At 41.7% G+C, this 23,548-nt stretch overlaps 1 protein-coding gene across 1 annotated transcript in view; it reads right to left on the bottom strand.

The window, feature by feature from the left end:
* TOP1 (DNA topoisomerase I) overlaps positions 1 to 23,548 on the bottom strand; it is a 74,111-nt gene that overhangs the window by 33,775 nt on the left and 16,788 nt on the right. The window contains exon 3 of the mRNA XM_074887958.1: positions 4,254 to 4,356. Within this exon, the coding sequence (XP_074744059.1) occupies positions 4,254 to 4,356 (103 nt within the window). The remainder of the gene's footprint in view (positions 1 to 4,253; positions 4,357 to 23,548) is intronic.

Here is a 23,548-nt window from a genome sequence, read left to right on the forward strand (position 1 = left end):
TGCAACTGGGGACTCTTCACACACTCTATAATATAAATTCCACAGAGGTACAAACTCAAGTTTCACCAACAACAATGGCCTGGATTTCTGCTAAAGCACCATTCAACCTCTTTGAGAATTATCAAAGATACAGCACAGCTTTTGCAATAACACAGCAGCTTTTCTGATATACAGAGTGGATTTTCTGAAGATTTACATGCAATTCTATTAATCCAAGATAAACTTTTCTAAAGGATTAATTTTCAATTTTAGCAACAGGTGACAGGCTTTTATTAAGTGCTTTAAAAATTCCCCATACAGATAAAAAATATTGGAAAATCCCACATTCTTGTTACCTTGGAAATTTTTTGTTTAATTTCTAATGAAGTAATGGCTATATTTTACTTGTTTTTCATTGGCAAAGGAGAAACTTCAGTACAAACAGGCAGATTTTTTTCCTTCAACGTTCTTCTGTTAAGAACTATCCCCTATCAAAATGTTGTCACAATTCTCAGCAGGGCAGAGGCTCTCAGAGGTCTGCTGTGGTCCCCCGCAGTTGGGTTCAGCTAATATTTTTGCTGCAGACAGGAGGTGCTGGATGGTTACAGCAGAGGAACAGTAACACGGTGGCAGTGCTGTGAGGCTGGGTTTTGGAAGGGGCACTCCTCACCTTTGTTTATAGAAACAAGACCTTTGACCCAGTAAAGTCTTTACAGCAAGTTGCAATGAGATGGGGAGCAACCATGAAAATCTCTTGTACCACATACCCACTTATATCATTGCAAAGAGCTTGAAAGAGCTGTTGTATTTAAAGAGGAGCTTTTTTTTTTACAAAAGGACAAGCATTGCAAACTTGCTGATGACCAGTTGCTATCAGCAGTATGCTACTTAGCAGATATTATCCAAAAAATAAACACATTTAACGGTGCCCCTTCACGGTGAAGGTGCCATTTGAACAATGTGTGAGGAAGTAGCTGCTTTTTAAAAGAAACTCATGCTACGGAGACAGCATCATGAAAACAGATCCATCAGTATGTGATTTTGTTGCCAAAACTGATGCAAAGTGTGTCACTGAGAAAAACTCTCCTAGCTGCATGCTTGAAAAACTTGGAAACAGAAAGCCCTTTGCCTGAGCAGTGGCTGGGCTGAAAAATGAGTATCCCTGTTCAATAAGCACAGCCAACAATGCACTTCTTCCACTTGCATCTATACTTTTCTTTGTGAAGACTCTTTTTCAGCACTGATGGCCATTATAACCAAGGATCAAAATAAACTGGACCTAGAACCAGCCCTTTGAATGGTTCTGCGAAGGGCTAAGCCAAGATTTTCAAAACTAACCAAGTATAGGCAATCACAGAGCCCTCACTCTTCTCCCAAGAACAATTTTGCTTTTGGTCTTGTTATATCACAGCTAAGAGTCCTTCTGAAAGAGGATAATTCTTCAGTATTTCCCACACAGCAATTTCCTCCCTTCCCACGGCTGGCAAAATTAAAAGCTATTAAAAATGGCAAAGTGATCAAATGCCCCCTGCTCAGTGCAACCCATCTGCTTAGCAGAATGATAGTGATGGACACTGGACAGTCACGCAGGCCATCCTAAAATTTGGACTTCTCTGTTCATCCTGGCTCTGTCCAGGAAAGTACAGGGACTGTAGCAGTAGAACCCGAACTGAAACTCAGCTTGCTTCACCCTTCCCCGTCCTGTCCCGTAACTCACCAGTCTGGCCTCTGCCATCCCTGGATTCACACCTCCCATGTGAACACTTGGCAGCCTTCTGGCCTCAAGCACATGCTCCATTCAGGTCCTTCCAGCAGCTCCCCCCCCAGCAATTCCCTGCTCACCACAGATCTTCCTCCACCTCCAACCCCATGTTGTGAGCTGCTGGGTTATCTCCTTCACAAGACAATAGTTACCTAAACCTAATCCTCACAGACACAACTTACATTTATGGAATTATGTGGCTGACAACTGAATCAAAGGATGTGGGGAACTTACATTATGAGGTCAGTGATTTCTAAAAAGTTTGTCTCAGAAGTCAGCAAGCAGCCACGGGTACCCTGAGTGTGACTGAGCATGAACAGGGCAGTGAAGATTTTGGAGCCCTCCTGAAGGAGTGATCCAACCGGAGTATCACACATGTGTCCACGTATGTTATCCTTCCTGAACACCACCTTCAAGATCGGATCGCATGATTCAGCACTTGAATACATTCATTTTTAAGGTGGCAGTTTTGAAAGACAGAAAACACAACTGTGCACTCAGCCTGCGGAAGTGAAGTCCCACCTTGCATAGGGGCCTGAGGGGCAAAGCAACATTATGTAATCTCTCCCCAAAACAGGCCTTGAACAAAACCTGTGCACACACATGCACTCAGTCATGCCAACCACATGGGTGTACCCTATTATGGGACTCAAGGATGCAGTATATTGTGCTCACAGGACAAATGAACACTTAACAGATAAATGAAAGTGACTGGAAGCTTTAGGCACTGTGCCTAGAAAACATGATGCCTTTCTCATAAGGATTTCAAGGCAACACTGTAGGAAGGAAGGAATTACTTCAAGATAAAGCATGATTACGTATCGTCTCACAAGCTACACCTCACAAACATATTAGCCATTCTTATCTCCTTTCCACTGTTTTGGTATTTATTGTTTACACAATCAGTAGTGTGCAGCTTCAAGTTATATGCTGTAATTAGTTCTTACAGTTAAAAATACGCTGACCATTTCCAACTCCTACACAAATAAGGTCAAATCTTTAATGAATTCTGTAAATTTAAAGATAGTGCTTATGTTCCTCCTTACAAAAGGATGTACTCTGCTAAGACTGTAGGAGAATGGTTTTTCAAGTGAAGCAATGGACATTTGGAAATGTGACACTGTCAATTTTGGGGTGAATGCTTGAACATCAGAAAAACGAAAATCAGAAATCAAGGCAATATAGATACGTGAGCAAAGAAGAGTGCAAACAATGTGTCCAAAGCATTTAATCTTTCTTGTGGAAGCTAGTAAATGCTGCAAGTTATTTGGCCTAGATTTCTTTTCCCCTGTCAACCATTTACTTTCAAAAAAAAAAAAAAAAGAAATGTATTATGGAACAGTAAGGTTGTGTAACTTCTCAAAAGGTCATAGAAAACTCAAATAAAGTGTGACCCCAATAAAACAGACCTACTGCTTAGCACAGACTCTCTCCTCTTTTCCATGTTTCTTTTTAATAGAAATCATTGTATACACAAGATTTTTTATTTGTTTTTAGATTGTGTTATCACAATTGCACAGAAATTAGTAACACTTGCTTGGCCATAGTATAAACACTATCTGTCATTCACCAAGTGTCACAACAAAACTTACCCTCCAGGGACTGTTTTTAGCAAGTTTCATTGTCAATATAGGCTCTGCAGCACTTGCACCTCAGGAGTTACAATTAGGAAAGCTTTTCTGAGTAACATCCTCTGTGTGACATACTTGCCCCACACTCCCATCACACCAAATCACCACGGACAGACCTGCACATCTGGTTTTTGCAGTTCACAGCCTAGGCTAGGGTATCAGCTGGACCACGGAATTCACCACCACCTCAAGAGCTACAGGTCATCACAGAGCACATAAGCATTCAAGTTCAGTGTGGATGATATGGCAGGTGACTGGCATGGAACACCTTTCCCATACAGTGGCAGTGTACTATATCAATCACATCAGACAAAACGGCATGCAATCCTTTCAAATTCATCCCATCATCTAACCCACCAGAAGTCCATAACACTGTCTCACAGTGTTCAGATATTCAGCCACCGCGGTAGCAGACCAAGGACATCACCATTGTTCTGGGGGAGCGCCTTTCCAGGTACTTCTCATTATTAGGAGGCTTAGTAGTCACATCAGGTTCACCTATGCTAGAACAGTGGGGTTTGTACCAACACGCAAGAGAGCTCCACGTTTCTGACAAACAATTGGAACCCCATACAAAAAAGATTATGATCAAAATTGATCAATCGTCATGAAGGTGGGGTTAAACTAGTTTTTAACGCCTTTAATAACACTAAGCTACAATAACCTTTCATATGTTAGTATTGGTTCACATTCACAAGATACACTGCTTCAGCTGCCCATATGGAAATGCATGCAATGACAGAAGTTAGGCTTAAAGCAACTAATAAACCACACTCAAAATGTAGCAATTCCATCCTCAGATATTATCAAAATAATTCTTGTAAGACTGCATGTGCAATGGTGTTTTAGCCTATGAGCACTTCATTGATTTTTTTCCTCACCTATTACTGTGCTTGGACTTTTCCCGGTCTTTTTCCTTGTCCTTCTTGTGCTCTTTGTGCCGGTGTTCTCGGTCTTTGTGTTTATCTTTGTGTTTGTGAGAATCTGCAAGCAGAGAGGCAAAAAAAATTAAGAAATGAAGTTGGGAGAAAACTCCATGCCTCCCTCATGGACCTCTGCATTTTTCCCCACCCCATACCAGTATTTTCTGTGATTCAAAATTTGTAACAAAAAAAAAATCTCAGTTTCAGAGGTCCTAAATAGATTCATTGTTCCTGCAGCACAAGTTAATTAATCTTGGCAACAGCTGCATTTATATGGTCTTTAGTTCAATGACCTTTAAATGCTTTACAGATCCTGAAGAAATGCAACCCTTCTTATTAAATAGGTAAGTATGGCTATAGCAAGTTCAATCTTACTTGGCAGATGGGAAACCTAGCTTCCTGTGCCTGTAAGTATCTCATGTCAAATAGATTATAAGGATACAGAACAGAGCTGAAATGTTAGGCCTACTGGATCATAGAATTTAGACTGCTATTTCCACAACCATCTAGTCTAGATAAACCAGCCCCCCCCCCCCCCCCCAATTATAATCATCTTATTTTTATCCCCAACAGTGCATGACAGGCACACAGCAAGGGAAAGGGGGAGTCATGAGGGAAGAGGAAAAGAAAGGGTGAAAAGAAAAGAGGAATAGGAATTCTCTCCTCATGCTTCTCTCCTGCAGGAGACACTTACCTCCCTCCAACAACAGCCCCACCAAGAAAATCCAACATGACAGCTGTAATGAGTATGTACCGCTGGTAACCCACCCACACAGGTTAGGACTGGTCCAAATTAAGCGACAGGTCAGAAATAGGAGATGGTAACTCAAGTAAATCTACATGAACACAGTAATTTTATTGTTACCAATTTCTATTCCAGGTGACATTTCCCATCCTCAGTGACAACCATACTGTGTAATAATTTAAAGCACCAAGGAAATAGATCCAGCACAGAAAAAGAGCAACATAGTTGAATTGTAAATAAACTCATTTACAAGCATCTTTAGGATCCTTAAGTGTTCTTTATAAGTAGATCAAAAAGGAGCTGAGGCTGAACTAGCACCTCAAACCCACCTTAAAAGGCACTATCATTTAAAGTAAGGTCACTAATGTTGGGAAGAACGTGTGCATGCCCAAAGACACCCCCCAGGGTTTTTTGGGGGGTTTGCTGTTGGTTTGTTTTGTTTGTTTTCTTTTTTAACGTGCTTCTCAAAGCGACTAAAATTCAGTAAGCTCCTCAGGATACCTAAAAGGCTGTGCTGACTTTGGCAACTGTTTTTCAGATCATAGCGCCAGAATTTCCACCAGTAATCTTGGCTGTAAGGTATTAATGCTTAATTGTAAAGATGTTACCGTGCCTCTAAAAAGGCTACTATCCCCACGCTAAGAATAGGAAACTGCAACACAAGGATTTTGTGACTTTCAGTCACATGGGAAATGTATTACAGAGCCAGGAACAAGCCTCATCCTCCTGACTCCAAGTCTTCCACCACAAATTCATTTTTCTCCTTAACTGACACCAGCTCTTCTAACCTCAAAACATTCAGCTGGTTTTAGTGGAAACATATCCACAGTCACATTTCTACAGAATATGATTTTAATCTATTGCTTTCTATAACTTCAGGTATTGTTTTCAGACACCTGCAGTAAGACAACATAAAACAACATATGAATGCTGACATTCAAGCCTCCAACTTGCCTTCTGCATCTTTCCTCAATCCTCCTGAACTTGGCAGCACTTGCTAGTGCTTTGGGGTATACAGCAAGATTTAGTTTTCTATATTTTGATATACAGGCACGTGGCAGGTTATGTGGAACATTTGGTGCTAGAGCATAAAACACCTAAGAGTTTTCAAATACCTAAACAGCAAAATCTATTTCACAGCAGGCAGAGCTTTGCAGGCATCTCTGGCAAACTGTGTGGGGACCGGACACCTACACTCTCTGAACTGCCAAGAAGCAATTTCTCAGTACCCTTCTTCCCACCAGGACAACACACATTTCACTGGCAAAAATGTTTTCGCAGTGCATTTCACACTTAAGATTCTTCAGTTCAGCCAGTAGCTGGAAGCTCAGGCTGTTTGCAAACTGCCAGGGTTTTATTCCACAGAGAGTTTACTCACTGATTCCTAAAGCACCGGCTGAAGTGAACAGCCATCTATTTACACTTGATGAATAGGTAAATTGCTAGAAAAACCATCATGATGCTATACATAGAACTATGTACGCTCATTTTATAACATCCTCGCTTTTTAAGGAGGTACATACCAACGCAGAGTCAAATTTTTTCTACCAACCAATCGATGGAAAACGTGTGCAACTGAGCTCAATGCTATTCTCTTTAGAGCTTAGAACCACAAGACTATTTTTCACCAAAAAAACAGAAAGCGGAACAGTCTTTACCTTCATCACCAGATTCCCTTCCAGCTGACTCGTGCTTTCCAGCTGAAATTAATATTTACTCTTGAAAAGTAGTTCCAGGGCTATACCTTGGAAACACTGGAGTCAGACATCTATTTCCTCGATCCTCTGCACTGCTTACAATCATTTGGTATTTTCAGACAATTAAAGCCCGGTACAGCAGCAAAAAAAGTGCCTGACCAGTTAAACTAGCTCTGCTCGCTAGTATTTGTCACCACTCAGCTTTCCTTTCAGAGGTATTCTGGCTAAAAGGCAGGCCAAAGCTGCTGGGGAACGGGAGGTTGTGTATATGGTCTTGAAAGGAGAAGGGAAAAACTGGCAGGAGAGCTTTCACCCAAGTGCAGTCAAGGCTGGATAGGTACTTGGTCTCTCACACTGGACAACACTTTAAATTCAGTACCTCCATGGAGGTAAGTGTAATACCTCCCAGACATGGCTCCTAACAATTAAATTATTCTGGAATATTTGCCTAGTATTCAGACTCAAATGGTGCTGCTTTCTGGCATAATGCCATGAGGTAGGTTAAGAATGAAGACTTCAAAAGACTTTATTAAATAGTCTTGAGCTGACATATGTATGTCTTCAGAAGGCATTAAAGCTCTCGGTCTCTTTTTTTTTTTTTTTGAGGGTGGAGCTGGATGAAGTTCAGGAGACTGGGTCATTAAAAAGACAGAATTGGTTTTTTTGGCATATCACACAAAAATGCTTTGTTCCAGACTGGCTTTATGTAGGAGTCCAAGTTGATGTTTATTTGGTGGCTGACATGAAACAAGTTTAGCCATTTCACTCCAGTTTGTGTACCCACTTCACAGAAACCAATACAGCAACACCTCCAACTGAATTACACAGGCAACAGATGACAGAACTGGGAACAAAACTTTAAGACAGTGAGCCACCTCGCACCAAACCTCATCGACACAGAAGCAATCAATGAAAGTGTTCCTGTCTGTAATATATCTTCTTTGATGTATCCAGCATATTAATTCCTAGAAGAATCTTCCAGCCTCCAGTAACTCTCTCCCAGCTTGCAGCTGATTAGCAGTTGACTAGGTTCAGCCTCACCAGCTACAGAATGAAGTCAGACATTATCACACATTCAGATTTGTTTCCTGCCTTTTATGTCTTCCATTAAGTATGTCTGCTTCCTCTAACACTAAACAAGGAGATAAATACTATTCCTTCTCCAAGAGCATTAGCAAAATCCACTGTCTACTGTGAGCAAATTTCAACCCCCCAAAAGCTTGTGTGATATTTAAAGATTCAGAAATTGAAAAGTCTCTCTCCAGCGTCAAGGTTACAGTGGGGACCGGGGTTATGCTAACTGGGCAAGGATCCATTAGCCCTTAGGCTCTCCCTTCAGTATCCTCTAACCCAAACAGAGCTTTTGGCATCTCTTCTGTTCTAGAAAGCTTGATGTCTCTGGCACTGGATCTCTGTCTGTTAATGCTGAGCCTGGTGTATCTCCAAAAGATTACCGCAGTCCCCGTACTATTCCTGCCATTCCCCCTGTACCTCCAACAATCACGAGCAGCTCTGCATTTTTGTACGTTGATTCATCTTTCAACTCTGTTTAATTACAAGGACGCCTGATTTAAGGATGGGAAATTCTAAGCACTTTTGGTCTGTGGCTCTGTTTTGTTCCCCCCACCCCCCCCCCCGCCTTCGCTCCACCGCTAAGTCTCTGGGGAAAGGCTGAGTCATAACCCTATTTGCAATACTTGTATATACGTATTACTGGAACAGTGCAGTTTTACTCTTTATCCAGGAACAGAGCTGTAAAAGGTTAGGCATCTCCAACTACAGCATGACGAGAACAGCGATGAAGTAAAGAAAGGCCTCCTCCAGCAGGCAGTTGCCACCTGCAGAGGAAGAGCACCAACAGACAGCAAAGGCGAGCTTCCCTTTCCTAAGGAGAATGACCACTGGCTTCTTTGTTTAGTCTGGTGACAAAACAATTATGTGGGACTATACTGTTTTAATTCATGAGACAAATTAATTTGCTTTTAAAACACTTTTGAACACCCTTCTCCCCACCCCACCCCCCACAAAAGATTACTTACATATCACAATCAAGGGAAGTAGGCCTACTTCCTACATTAATATTTCAGTTTTGACAACAACTTCTCTAATAAAATACTAAAATCAGAGAGACGCGTAAGTTCTTGTATGCCCCATCAGTACGTCTATCAATATTATTTGGGACAGTACCACTAGCACATGATGCAGGATGCTATAGATGCCATTTATCCCACTCCCACCACCCACTTTTATCCCACTCATTTTATCCCAGTTTCATAATTTTGCATTAGAATCTTTTTTTTTTTTTTTTTTAAGAACTGAGAAAAAAAGATCTGAGCAACAGTCTGGTCCTTCTCACTTCTCCTAAATTAAGGGAGATAGCTGGCAAATTAACACCTGGTAACCCCAATTTCTGGGCCACAGTATGTTGAAAGAACGCAGAGGGAGCCCAGCCATCATTTAATGCACAAAGGCTCAACTTTATTAGTACTCACACTGCTTTTATATCCACAATAATTAGTTCATACATATTGCAAAAAGCAAGCTCCTTATAGGTTGCTAAGGTTAGATACATTGGTTGCTAAGGTTAAATACCAATCTCTCCCCTTATGATTTCTGCAAGGCCTTCTACATAGTCCTGCTTCTGTTCTTTGTTCTTCTTTGATACTTTTCGGTATTCTCCCATCACGTCGCCGTTGTCAGCAGTTCCTCGGTGCTGTGCCCTTTCTCACGTAGCCAGTTGTTAGCAAACTGCTCCACATCTCCCCCGTTTTCTTTTTGCACTTGTGCTAAAAATATTGCAGAGGCAGTCTTCTGCAGGGCCCTTTGCAGAAGATTGACAATACATGGCAACATCAAAAGCACAACCACAATTACCAAGATCATGACCCCCACAGACTTGATCAGAGATATTAACCATCCTGAAAGTCCCCAACCTTTAAACATCCTTGTTAACCAATCTAATCCATCATCTTCTGTTAAATGTTTGACACCATCCTTTAGCTGCTGTATGCTTTTGAAAATAGATTCTGAGTGGTCAGACAAATTCATGCAACACATTCCTTCAAAATCTTCACATCCATGTCCTTGCGCTAAGAGCAAAAAATCAATAGCTGCTCTATCTTGTAATACTGCATGGTTAACACTTTCTACATCTGCTGTAAGCCGATCTAAAATTTCAGAAGTGCGATTAAGCTCATCTTTTGCCCAACATCCTATCTGTTTTGCTAAGTTCATGGCCTTATTAGCCGCTCCTCCTGGCAAAATAGTTGCAACTAACACCTGTGTACGTCATTGGGAGGTGCGGCAGGTTTCGCCCATCTCGCTGGAACCCATACGGTGCCTGTTGGTGTAGAAACACAAAGATATCCCCTTCCCCATATTACCACTTTAGCTGGTCCTTTCCACAATCCATCTTTTGGATCCTTATAATTTACCCATATCTCTTTCCTTCCCTCACTTACTTTTGCCTTCTCATAATGTAACATAGCTGGTGGTTGTTCTGTGTCTCCAAATATACACAAGTGATTCATTACAAATAATGTTTTTGCTAATCTTTCCTGTACATCCTGTATTTCCTGATATTTTGCTACATAACGTTTCAAGGTACCATTTGCTCTCTCAACTATGGCCTGTCCTGTGGGAGAATGCGGTATCCCTGTTACATGCTTCACTCCCCACTTGTTTAAAAATCTTTGCATTCGACTTCCGACATATGCTGGTCCATTGTCTGTCTTTATAGTATTCGGCACTCCCATTATTGCAAAACAACATGTTAAGTGTCTAATTACCTGTGTGGCCTTTTCTCCACTCTGTGCAGAGGCCCATATATATTTGCTATAAGTATCTATAGTAACATGTACATATTTAAGTCTACCAAAACTTTGTATGTGAGTCACATCCATTTGCCATACTTCATTAGATTTCGTCCCTCTAGGATTAACTCCTATTCCAATACCAACCCCTTTATTGTGAAAACTACAAACAGGGCATGTTTTTACTATGGCCGTTGCTTCCGCCATTGTGATGCCAAACTGTGTTTTTAGCCCTTTTGCATTCTGATGGAATATGTCATGTGCTTCTTTTGCCAATTTGTCTTTCGACATGGGAACATGTATAACAGTGGATACCAATTTGTCCGCTCGAGCATTACCTTCCCCAAGTCCTATATCCCATTTATGACTCCTAACATGAATTACAGCATACGGTTGTTCCCTTATTTTTATGGCCCTCTGTAATTGTAAGAACAACTCATAGAGACGCTTATTTTGTACTTCCCTGACTTCTGCATCTTCTATCCTTGCTACTATTCCCGCTACATACATAGAATCAGTTACAATATTCAATGGTTCATTAAACTTAACCATCGCCCAAACTACCGCCAACAGTTCCAAAGTTTGTAGTGTGTCTTGTGCTGTGGCTTTTAATATCTCGTGTTTCCATGTATTATCTTCCTGCCACGTTATAGCTGCTGTCTGAGATTTCTTTCCTGCATCTGTATAAACTGTGATGGCATTCGGAATCGGCGCCTGTTGTCTTTTTGGCTGTTCAATCCAATGCAATTGTCCTAACCATCTCAAAGGTTCCATAGATAATTGATCAGTTGACAACATCATTGGCCCATTTAACATGGCTTCCTGCAATGCTGTGCTATTTGCCAGGTACCACTGCATGGTTTCCTTCTGCATTGGACAGTATATGAATTGAGGTTCTCTTCCACTTATTTGAATAACTCGCACACGACCTTTCTTTACTAAATTTGCTAGTGCCTCAACTTTTTGAAGTAGAGATTTTGATTGTTGTAATGCTGGCGTGATCCATTCTAGCACCCATGTCTCCCCCGTTTTCTTTTTAAACTGCGTAATAGCTCCGAGCAAATGCTGTGAACCCATCCACACAAGTATGTCCAGGGGGAGCTCAGCGTCTCTCCGACGCACTTGTCCAGAAGTAATACGATCCATAATCTGTTGTAGCACTCGCTTCTGGTCTGCTGATAAAGACACTACCTGTGCAGGATCATTTCCTTTTAACAGTGGTCTTAATTGTTGTAAAAGCTCGTTTGGGATGCCCACTATAGGTTTTAGCCATTGTAAATCTCCTAATAGCTTTTGAGCATCATGCAGTGTTGAGATTTCAGGATTAATTGTCAATTTTTGTGGTGCTACTATTTGTTTCGTCAAAGACAATCCCAAATATTTCCATGGAGCTGTTTTTTGTATCTTTTCTGGTGCAATTACTAATCTTTGCTTTGCAAGGGTGTTTACAATTTCTTTTATCTGTGCTTCTGTAAATGGTTCTTTCTGTGCAAATAATATATCATCCATATAGTGATAAATTATAACATCAGTCCATTTTTGACGTAATGGCTGTAAGGCTGCATCTACAAAAATCTGACATAAAGTTGGACTATTTCTCATTCCTTGCGGTAAAACTGTCCATTCAAACCGTTGATCTGGCCCTTCTCTATTTATTGCCGGTAAAGTGAAAGCAAATCGGCGCATGTCTTTTTCATGAAGCGGAATCGTAAAGAAACAATCTTTTAAGTCCACAATCAATATAGGCCATTCATAAGGTAACATAGCTGGATTCGGCATACCTGGTTGTAAAGCCCCCATTGGTTCCATTTGTTTGTTTACTTCTCTAAGGTCATGCAAAAGTCGATATTTGCCTGATTTCTTCTTTATGACAAATATTGGAGTATTCCAAGGACTAGTAGATAATCTTAAATGTCCTTGCTGATATTGTTCTTGTACTAGCAAGTGTGCTTGCTCAAGACTTTCCCTTTTTAGTGGCCACTGCTTTACCCATATTGGATCGTCAGATGTCCAAGTTATAGGGATCGGGAAAGTCCAAGCAATGGCCATTAGAATAAATGGTGATCATTTGTCAAAACTATTCCCATTTGTGCTAACACATCTCTTCCAATTAAGCAATTTACCCCTGGAGGTAATTGCACTACAGCAAGCACCGCTGTGACTGTTTGTCCTTCAATTGTTAATTGTAGGGGTGGCGTTCGATTAGCTAAAGTTAAACCACCCACGCCAGTGATGGTAGTGGTATGCTCTTGTAATGGCCAGCCTTGTGGCCAAGAAGAAGGCGACAGTATGCTGGAATCTGCGCCTGTGTCTAACAACCCTTCCACAGTTATTGCGTTACCTTGAAATGACAGGTGAACAGTCTTTCTGGGTCTCGTACTCAGATCCAGTGTTAGCAGGGTCAGGCTTCCTGTGGATCCGAAGCCTTTATTTCCGCGACTCTCCTCAGTTATTGGTCGTATTGTTTGAGTCACTTGTGGCAGAGGCACCAGCTGTGCAATCCGTTGTCCCTGTGCAATCTTTACTGGTGGATTCAGTGTATATGCCATAATATAAATTTCACCTTCATAATCTGCATCAATAACTCCCGGTAAAACAAATAGTCCACATTGTGATGCCGATGATCTTCCTAATAATAAAGCTCCCATGGCTCTCCCATTAATAATGATAGGTCCTCGTACATTCGTAGATATTGTTTGAGGATTATTTGTTAACAGAATAACATCTACTGCTGCTGCCAGGTCCAACCCGAGACTTCCCCGGGTGGCGGGTTGAAGGACTGCGCTGCGGCTGCAATTTTGGTCGTTGCGCGGCGGCCGGCGAACGCGCTCCGTGTGGAGTTTCCCGACCGTCTGCAGCAAGCCACCTCATTATGGGAGTTGGATCGGCAAGTTTGACACCATACATTTCTGGCTGTACAACTCTTTCGTACATGCCCTGGAGCTCCGCATCGGTAACACCGCAGCTGCCCCTTTTTAGGTGTTTGCACTTTAACTGCTGTTGCTGCTGAAGTCTGGAGAGGCGCAAGGGCTGCCATAACCTGACTTTGAGTAGCCTGAGCCTGTTCTTTCATTCCTTCCCCTAATTTCTTTATTGCCTCTACAAGAAAAGCCTGAGGTCCAGTAGGTATCGATGACGCTTTTTCAAGTGCCTCCTCTACAGTCCAATGTGCCCTTAATGTATTCAATAAACTCTTTGTAGCAGGATTGCCATTTTGTGAAATACACTGTTTTAAGAGAGCACCCTGCATGTAGAGAGGTACTCTTGCTCTTTCAATTGCATTTACCAACTTATCTACAAAACTGCCCAAAGTCTCTTCTCTCCCTTGCTTAATTCCCATATACATTGGAACTCCACCTGGCTCTTTCACTTGCTCTATAGCTTCTCTCACTAACCTCATTGCCTCTCTCACTTTATCCGGACCGAGCAGTGCTTGAGCTTCTACTCTAGCATAAGGTCCTAACCCCATTAATTCATCCATTGTAACCCCTTGTAATGGATCTCCTGCTTGCCGCTGTACCGCTATCGATTCTAACACTCTCGCTTGCCAATGCGCATTAAACAACAACCACTGACTAGGAGAGAAAATTAACTTTGCTATACCCCGACAATCTGCAGGCAAAAGAAGTTGAGTGCTCCAGAGATAATCTAACATTTGACGAGTCGGTTCACCAGTAACACCATAAGAACTCACTGTAGAGCGCAATTGTGATAAAAGCTTCCAATCTAATGCCGTAACAGTAGCATTTAGTCCACCAGCTGGGTTCGGCTGAAACTGAACTGGAAAAGCCATTGCTGTCGCCATCTGAGTCATTTCCTCATCCCCTTTTTCTAACCCCTCTCGTGCCAATGCATTCCAAGCCCGACACCTTTCTTTAGCGATCTCTATCCCCAGCCCATCTTCTGAGCCAGGAGTAGAATTCTCGCTTTCCGGCGTCACAGTCTGTCTGGACGCGTCAGGGCTACTCAGGGCAGAAGCGAGGGGAGCGGTAGGGAGAGCTCGTTCTGAGCTTTCCTGTCCCGTCTCTTCGGAACGTAAAGGTGGTAAAACAAGCTCACGAAACGTAGGCGGTAATGGCCACTTAGTTTCCTCCTCCCCATATCTGGTGTTTTTCTCTTTTGCCGCAATTGCGCCCTGTGCAGCTCTTTTTTCAGCCTGATACCTGAGCAATTCATTATGAACCACCCTCCATAACTTTCCCAACTTTTTTGCTGTCTTATCATCATTCAATGTTAATTCCCATAACTTATCTCCAAATTTTCGCCATTCCGATAACTCATGAACTGTATGTGGATTAATAAAACAACCTTGCTCTACCCCATAAGCTAAAAGCCCCTGAAGATCCTTTTTTACATCTATTCCCTCAACCCGGCGTTGTGCCAGCCAGGATGCAAATAAATCATATGCTGCTTGCCTGTCCATACCTTAATTTTTCCGTTGCAGCCTTTCCAGGTCTCGGCAGCACGTATCAGCAGGGCTCACCTCTTGTGACACCCAGGGCGCGGGCCTTTTTAGTCGCCTTTCGCCGTCCTCGCTGCTTAAGGACCTGAACAACCTTCTCTGGTCTTTATCCTTCGTGGTGCCTTATACGTCCTTTGGCACGTATCACGTCGGGGTCACCATTTGTTGAAAGAACGCAGAGGGAGCCCAGCCATCATTTAATGCACAAAGGCTCAACTTTATTAGTACTCACACTGCTTTTATATCCACAATAATTAGTTCATACATATTGCAAAAAGCAAGCTCCTTATAGGTTGCTAAGGTTAGATACATTGGTTGCTAAGGTTAAATACCAATCTCTCCCCTTATGATTTCTGCAAGGCCTTCTACATAGTCCTGCTTCTGTTCTTTGTTCTTCTTTGATACTTTTCGGTATTCTCCCATCACGTCGCCGTTGTCAGCAGTTCCTCGGTGCTGTGCCCTTTCTCACGTAGCCAGTTGTTAGCAAACTGCTCCACAACAGTAGCTTCTCCAGATAAACCTATTAGCCTTCAGTATTTGCTGTCTTTTGGTTCACCATCCTGTAAGTTCTTGTGAGCATAATCTGAACACCTCATTAACCTGCTTACAGAAAGGTTTCTGCCAGCAGCCTTGTTCTTTTGAAATGTTTTACTAGGTTCTGGGGATAAGGAGTTTTTGTATTTTCCTTCTGGTTACAGCAACACCCCGATTGTTTTTCCTCTCATTAGACAGCCTAGAAACACCTCAAGTGGTACGCCTGCTGGTATTTTATTCATTCGAAGACCCATCTCAATGCTTCTCTACACTGATGTCCAGAAAGGCTATTGAAGCTTACTTGATTCTTGGAACTGGTATCTGTGCCCAAATCTGAAGACACAGCATGAAAAATTCATCACGTTACCAACTAATAAAGACATTATTAACTTCTTGTTACTCCAATAACACTTCTGTTTCAGATGAGCAGCTGAAATTTCTGCCCCAATTTAAGTCCAATGCCTTGATATTAGTTATTTGTTAGAAGAGAAGCATATAAACTCTCAGGATGTTTTTCAGGATCATTGATCTGTACAAGTACAGTGCTCTCTCTATTACCAGTACATTCAGCCATCCTGAACCTGAAGCATGAGCAAGAAGCCCTTTACTATCGGCGCAGGGGACATGTATGATGAAACTACCAGGGTCTTTTCAGCCTCTCCTGTGGAAAGAGGAAGAAAGTCTTAAAAAAGACTTCTCCAGTTCCACTGCTAAATTATGCAGCTGAAAGGGAGGTAATTCAGTAACACTGGATTAGGTTCAAAAGCTGGTCAAGTTCAAAAACCTCTCATGAGCCTTCCTGTCACTTGAGAAATGGTTAGTCCCTTCTCAGCTGAAACACTATTTCCATATTAGACCATCTACTCCACAACTGCAGCCTTTTTACTATTTAGGCTGATTTCCTTCTCACCTGTTAGACAGGTTATGACTTTGAACTAGTCATCTGACTTACATGTTTTAATTTAACAATTTTAAGGACATGTACAATAATCCCACCTAACCAGTGTGGAAGAGGTATAAACTTTTAGAATGGATTTGCATTCCAGGTGGAAGAAGTCACATTATGATCATGGTGTTCCAGTAATTGATTACACAGTGCTTCTAGAGTTTGTTTAAACAGATTGCCATTGCTGTAGCCCAAAAAAGCAGGAGGAAAAGCTACTGGACATAAAACAGAACTGCATCCAGGTATCAGAGACAACACCTTTCCCAGTAAAGCAGGGCAGACTGAAAGAAAACAGAACCGTAGGTATGAAAGATACAGAAACTGGAGAACATCTATATGCAGCTGGAAGCGTCAAAAGCAGAAAAACACACCCAGAAGACATTGTTCAAGAGAGATGATGGTATTGTGGATGACACACTGGAGCAGAAAACCATAATCTAAAATAAACTCCCCATGTGAAACTGTATGTCACTTACTGGCCTAATGGCCCTATTTACACAACTACAGAATACGCATAAAACATTTACCCTGGAAAGGTACTGCAGGTCTGTTTGCTGTGCTGTTTTATTTCTCCAACAGCTGACTGCAAAATATTTGGAATCCTGAAATGAGAGTGACTGAAACATTAAGACCACAATTTGAGTCCCCCATTACCTAAGCATGAAATTCAATAAAGGAAGCAGGACCTGGGTTTTCAGTAGGTGTCAAGAAAGGAAAGGAACTACAATGATACTGAAACAATACTGCTGGGCTTCTGCTTCCTCAGAGTGCCATTCTTAACGCCACAGATATACCTTTCAAAAGCACACAATCCTTTACTGGTGTCGAAAGACATCTCCACAATCAACACTGCTACAGAAAGCTATTTCTAAATCCCTAAAATCCTTCTTGAAGTCAAATTCAAATGGAGTACAATTACTGTGCTATCACAAACTTATTTCACTTTAGGTGCATCACTGGTGTACCAGTTCAGGGAGGCTGACACTTCAATAGTGCTCAACATTTCTTTCCATAAATCACAATAAAATCTGAGTTTTATATTTTACTGCAAAACCAACTAAATTAGTTTTGACTAAGCACAAAGAGAACACACAAAGCAGCTCTTGGTTGTGAAGCTTGGATCCTCAGTCACTCATTTTCCAATCATACAAGGGGAGAAATAGGAAAATTAAAAAAAAAAAGCATGAAAGCTTAATGAAGAGGGACCATGGAAAAGTACCGCAGAATAACCAAACAGTTTATCCTTCCTAAGGCAGGAACTTTATTACTAAAAGTAAGACTCCAGAGTGCATTCTTCCTTTTTTTAAGGGTTCAAATGAAGAAATATATAGTGACTGAATAGATTGGAGTCAACCTATTTTCCAGGCTATAGTTACTCCAAAACAAAACTCCTTCTGGGCTGAGCCAGAACTGACCACACCAATTCTACCAAAGCTTGAAAACTTAGTACTTTTGATAGAAACAGAGTAAAATCAATGATCTTACAATCCATCTCCACACTTCAGCAGTTACTTGTGGCAAAAGATACTACAGGGACAGACAGATATTATGTCTCTTTCCTTAAAAGGACTGTGCTGGGAAACTTGGCTTCAGAACAAGACAGACCCCTTAGTTACTGCATTCTTCATTAATCTTGTAATTTGAAGGTCCTGTATTCCTTGCTGTTGAACAGAGGGAAAGGAAGAAACGTGTGGAATGACTTGGTGATGAATCTTGATGGGGGGGAACTGTCTCCAGCTATTCTCTGTCCTTTAGAATAGCTCCTACCAACTTTTTGAGAAATTCCACTTACTCTCCAGCAAAGTTTTATTATGCAATCAAGGATCTTACACAGCTTTTTAAAAACACAAAGTTTGCAAAACAAGATCAACGCACCTTCTGCTCCACCGAAACCCCGGGGCAACTTCAATCTAAGGAAGAGAGGTAAACAATGTGACAGAACTGCTAACAGTGAGAGAGCATGGCAGGCACAAGGACCAAGTCTGCAGGCTAAGCAGTACACTCATTTATCCACCCCAAACTTTAAAATCTTATCATGGATCGGTTAAGGAGGCCAGAGAAAACCCACAGACTGATCACTCCTATCTTGTGTGACTGAAACCTCTGGGACATAAAGTTAACCTGAAGCAAATGTTATTGCTGGCATTTCATCAATCTAACCCAACCAGCAGAAGCTGGGTAGGTAAGCAAGACGGTGCTGCAAGAGCCTATTCAGAAAGGGAAGGACAGATACTCTTTAGTACACATGTTTTGAGCCCTTCTTCAAATTTTCTTGAGCCACACTGGATTAATTGCTTATTTTCTGTGCACCTCATTTTTTCACCTGCTGGGGAAGTACCTAATACTCTGTGGGTAATTAATGATTAAGTAATTGAGATAGCTATGTGGTATAAAGGGATGCTGACCTTAAGAAACTGTTACACTGCAAGCATTCTGCAGGCAAAACTAATGGTGTAGACAGCAGCAGCAAGTTTAATGACCCGTCAGTGCCTTTTACATGGTCTCTTCTGAAAGAGGTATCACGTTCAACATACGCCTATTCTACAGCAGATCTTAGCTGGTGTGTAAGAAATGCATAAAATCACTGCAAGCAGAATTGCAGTAGACGATATTAGACAAAGGACAAGACTGAGGAAGCCTTATAAAGCATGAAAATACATGTTTGATCAGTACAGAAAGGCTAAATTAATAGCTGCTTCTTACACATGCCAAAGGGCTCCCAACCGAGAGGCAACAATGAAGTTTCAATCCATTATTTGCATTCAAAAGAAAAAAAAAGTTCAATGTGAACAGAAACATGTGTTTCCAGGGATTCCCAAGATGTAAAACATTTTCCTGTAATTGCATAAATAAGAGTCAGAGACTGAAACCCATTAGTATGTTTCCACTAACAAAGCAGAATAAAACAGAACAGCAAGTTAAAACTTCAGGGAAATGACCATCGTCAGTGTACAGCTTAAAATGCTGCTGTGCTGGCACGGAAGAAATAAAAGTCCAGAGTAGTCTCTTAATGCAACACGATAAGAGCAATCCCATTCTTCTCCCTAGTGATATTTAGTCTTATAAGGCTACACTCTTTTATGAGTAGAAGTATTTAACTTTCCATAGCCTCCTTCATTCAGAATTTGAGTACCTCACATACTGACACTCTTCCCTTCCCTTACTGGGGTAGAAATAGTTTCAGCAATTTTTTCCTGTTGCTTTATGAGTCTACACCCAAATGAATAAACAAAGTTATGCACTGCATAGACAGCTTTAAAGAAGCAACAAAACTGAAGGTACACTTTTGCCTCAAGTTTCAAAAGCCGTATCTCCTCACATCTCTGCACATCAGGAGGCCAGGGTGAGGCTGAGATCAGGATCTAGAGAAAAATCCACACCGTGAGCGCTGTGGGACTCAGGAAAGCTCCAGGACACTCTAGAAATAAAGCCATGATGGAAGCATGTGCAAGTTTATATGGTATATTATGCCCACTTCACTCCTAGCTGCTGTCATGTGCAACAACTTTCAGTAAGCACTTATTCCTCTCCTCACCTCAAACTAGCCCAGAATTACTTTCCACAGCCAGTGAAGTGGTCCAAACAGAGAGAAAAGTGGAAAGCTAGGCAACTGTAGCAGCCGATGACCCTTTCCAAAGCCAACTCTGCCAGGAATCTCTGAATATTACTAATCAGAATAACCTCTAAATATCACAAACCAGATCCAAAATGCAAAAGGTAAGAGCAAACAAAGGACAGACACAACAAACTTGAGCTTTGTTACCTCACGTTTCAAAAGCCTTACATTCATTGCAACTAAATACGCATTCCAATTTGCATATATATACAGGACTGAGACCCTGGAGGACTTATGGGTATATAAAGTGAACATAGCTGAGGGAAAACAGCTGTTACTAATCGGCTCAGGGAAAAATTTCTGCATTAAAAAGTAGTTACAGGTAGGTTACCTGTGGATTTGTTTTAGCTCCACTAACACCAATTTTTACTACAGCATCTAATCTCCGGCTTTTCCAAATTCACACCTGTTTCCTCCTCATTGTGCAAAATGCAGTTAACATAACTGGCACCGCAGGAAGGACAGACTTGCTGAGAAAGCCTGGACAATTGTTCAACAAACCAGTCTAGCATCCAGGAGCGTAAAACTAGTTTGAAATCATGAAAGAAGGTAAAATTTATGGGCGTTCACATAGATAATGCAAGGGGGACTAATCCTATTTTCAGAGTTAGAAAGCAACCAACCTTTAGCACAGATCCAAGGCTCAGCACAGAAACCGTCACACAGTGCTGTCACACACAATCTTTTCTCGGGAAGAGACAAAGGGCTGGACGTAGGCGCTGCACCGAGGGCTGGATGTACACTCCACACCCGAGACAAAGACAGAACAAACTGCCCAGGGCCACTCACAAGTCGCTCAGGAACGAGGACCAGAGGCTCCACGCCTCTGCTTGCCTTCTGCCCTGGTTCTCCGAAGTGTTTGCCACAGCGGGGCAATTGCAACATTTACAGTCCTGTTTAGACTTTGGAGCTATCAGGGACAGCAGAAGATAACCCATCCCTTACTTCAACACCATCTAAAGCAAAATGGTTCACTTAACCCTTATTTTTCTTGTTTGCAGGAATCCTTTGCGTTAAGTAGTTCTTGGCTGGCAATTTTGGGCTCCAGAATTTTTGGGACAACACATTGCTCTTTGTCAATCCCCTCATGAAGGATGTGCAAGCCAGGGTGGATTGAAACACTCACTTTTCCTCAGCCACCAAGCACAGAGATACTTTTGCTCTTTGGTTGCTTCATAGCTCAGAGAGCCCCAGAGCTTACGCTCAACTGTAACATAAGAACGAAGCCTAGACCTTAAGCAAGGAGTGCAGTGACTGTGCTCCTGCCTGCATCGCCATCACAGGTAGGTGGGCTGAATCATCTTCTGAAGATTTTTGAGAAAGAATTGTCCCAGGAACAGCTTTGAGAGTTACTTCAGTAGACTGGGTCAAGAGCAAAGAAAATCTTTTGGTGCAATCTGTGACAAATTCACACTGCAGACAAAGAACTTCATGTACTGTACTCCATTGTAGACTGAGTCAGTGCCCCTAGCAGAAGGTTCTTCTGCCTCCAACTGCTCTTTATACCATCATTAGAAAGGTGCAAACAACACTATTTCTGATGCAAAGTCAACAGCTGCTTACTGCATGCAAACTCTCAAGCCTGTGAATCAGGAGAAAACAGGGGCAAACAACTATAATTCCTAGTCCTTAGAAAGAATAATAATAGAAACTTCAGCTATATTAAAAAATAGATTGATATTACTTTGAGGCATAAGAAAAGTTTCAGTTCTAAAAACTGTGCTAGCCAACAGGAAAACTGCTGTGTTCTCAGGAATAATTACACTGCAATGATGTCAACTAGAAAAATATTTTCACTTGCTGGCTGTGTAAATCACTAGTGTTTTTGGATTCACTAAAAAGAAGTTTGTAAAGACTCCCTGAAATCCTGACACTTCCTCAGCACAAGAGTGATGTCTCAACAGTAGCTCACACAGAGCCTGTATTCGCACCAACACCACACAAGGATGAGGTTGGCATGTTTGACTATCCTGGGTTTGACCCAGAACAAGGGCTCCCCCCCCAGCAAAAAATTTTAAGAGGAGATCAAAAAAAAAGCAGTTGCATTGAAATGCTTCTCTTGCAGCAGTCAATGACTAGCCTCCTGTCAGCAGTCAGGATCACACACAGTTTATACACATGGGAGTGGTACAAGCTGTGCTCAGCGTCCTCAGAGGAGAGGCTCTAATGGCATTTGTTCAAAGCCTTTTATTAACCATCCCTTGACCACACAATGCAGCTTTGGCCAGCACTGGTCTCTGCTTGCTGTAGGGAGGAAAGACTTGAAGAGGCAGCACCCTTGGGAACAACATAAGGCCTCTGCAATCCTCAGTATCACAGTATAAATCGAGTCTGCAAGACAGAAAAGTGCTCGGTACAAGCTTTAAATCACCTCTGCCAAGCAGTACCAGTGTTTTATGCACTGGAGTCAGATGATCCTCCTACTACTTGTTTAATATCATGCCTACTAAGCTGAACTGATGGAGGCCAAAGTCTTACAAAAAGTTTGGTTCAGAAGACCAGGCACTTATTTTTATCACACTCAAGCTGATTCCTCACTATAGGAGCAACTCCCACACTGATTCCAGCTGGTGGTCTGTTTTGTTTCTATCTACAATCATTACTTTCAAGTATAGGGCTGCATTGGATGGATACAGCCCGAGTTCACCCCTGTTCCCATTGTGGGTGAGTTAAATGATCACTCACCCACGCCAGGCTAATTCCAACAGTTGTCTGCAAGCACCTTATCACCAGAGTCTGCTTTGCCACAAGTCCCACTCTCAAGACAAGGGAGGGAATGCAATTCTCTGCCTTAAGGGGACATTACCGCAATTAGCATACAAGAAGAAACCTGATGCGATCTAAAACACACAAGAAAGTAAACAAAAGGTAAATGTTTAATGACAGTTGAGATTTCTGCACTTCCAACTGTACTCCCGAGTCTTCTGAAAGGAGGGGATAGAGGACATAGAAAAAAGCATCACCACAGCAGCATATGTGAGTTTTAAAATAAGGCTATGATTGCAATACTTAAATGACTAGTAAGTACAACTCCTAGATATGGTGCACCAAATTTCACTGGAAGTCTTCAATTCATATCAGTAGACACGAAATGCTACTTTAAGTCACCGATTTTAACCTCATTACACACCTGTAATCTGTTTATTTTGTTAAATCCAGGTCAAGTCTCACTAGTTGGCAACTGTTAAATCACACTGATACAGATACCTGAATATAAAATGTAACCTGTTAACACAGTATAACCTGCTGTGGTTACTTTATTATGCATAATAAACTCCTAATGTTTTCTATTTAAAAAGATCCACACAATGTATTATCAGTTTGGTGCGGTTTTCTGTTGAGGTGTTGTTGTTTGTTTGTGGTTTGGTGTTTTTTTTAACTAATGGCTTGCATCTTTGGATGGAAATCAGAATTTTATTAATGCACAGCCAACATTTTCAG

Source organism: Strix uralensis, chromosome 18, assembly GCF_047716275.1.
Source record: "Strix uralensis isolate ZFMK-TIS-50842 chromosome 18, bStrUra1, whole genome shotgun sequence".
In the NCBI taxonomy this organism is placed as follows: Eukaryota; Metazoa; Chordata; class Aves; order Strigiformes; family Strigidae; genus Strix; species Strix uralensis.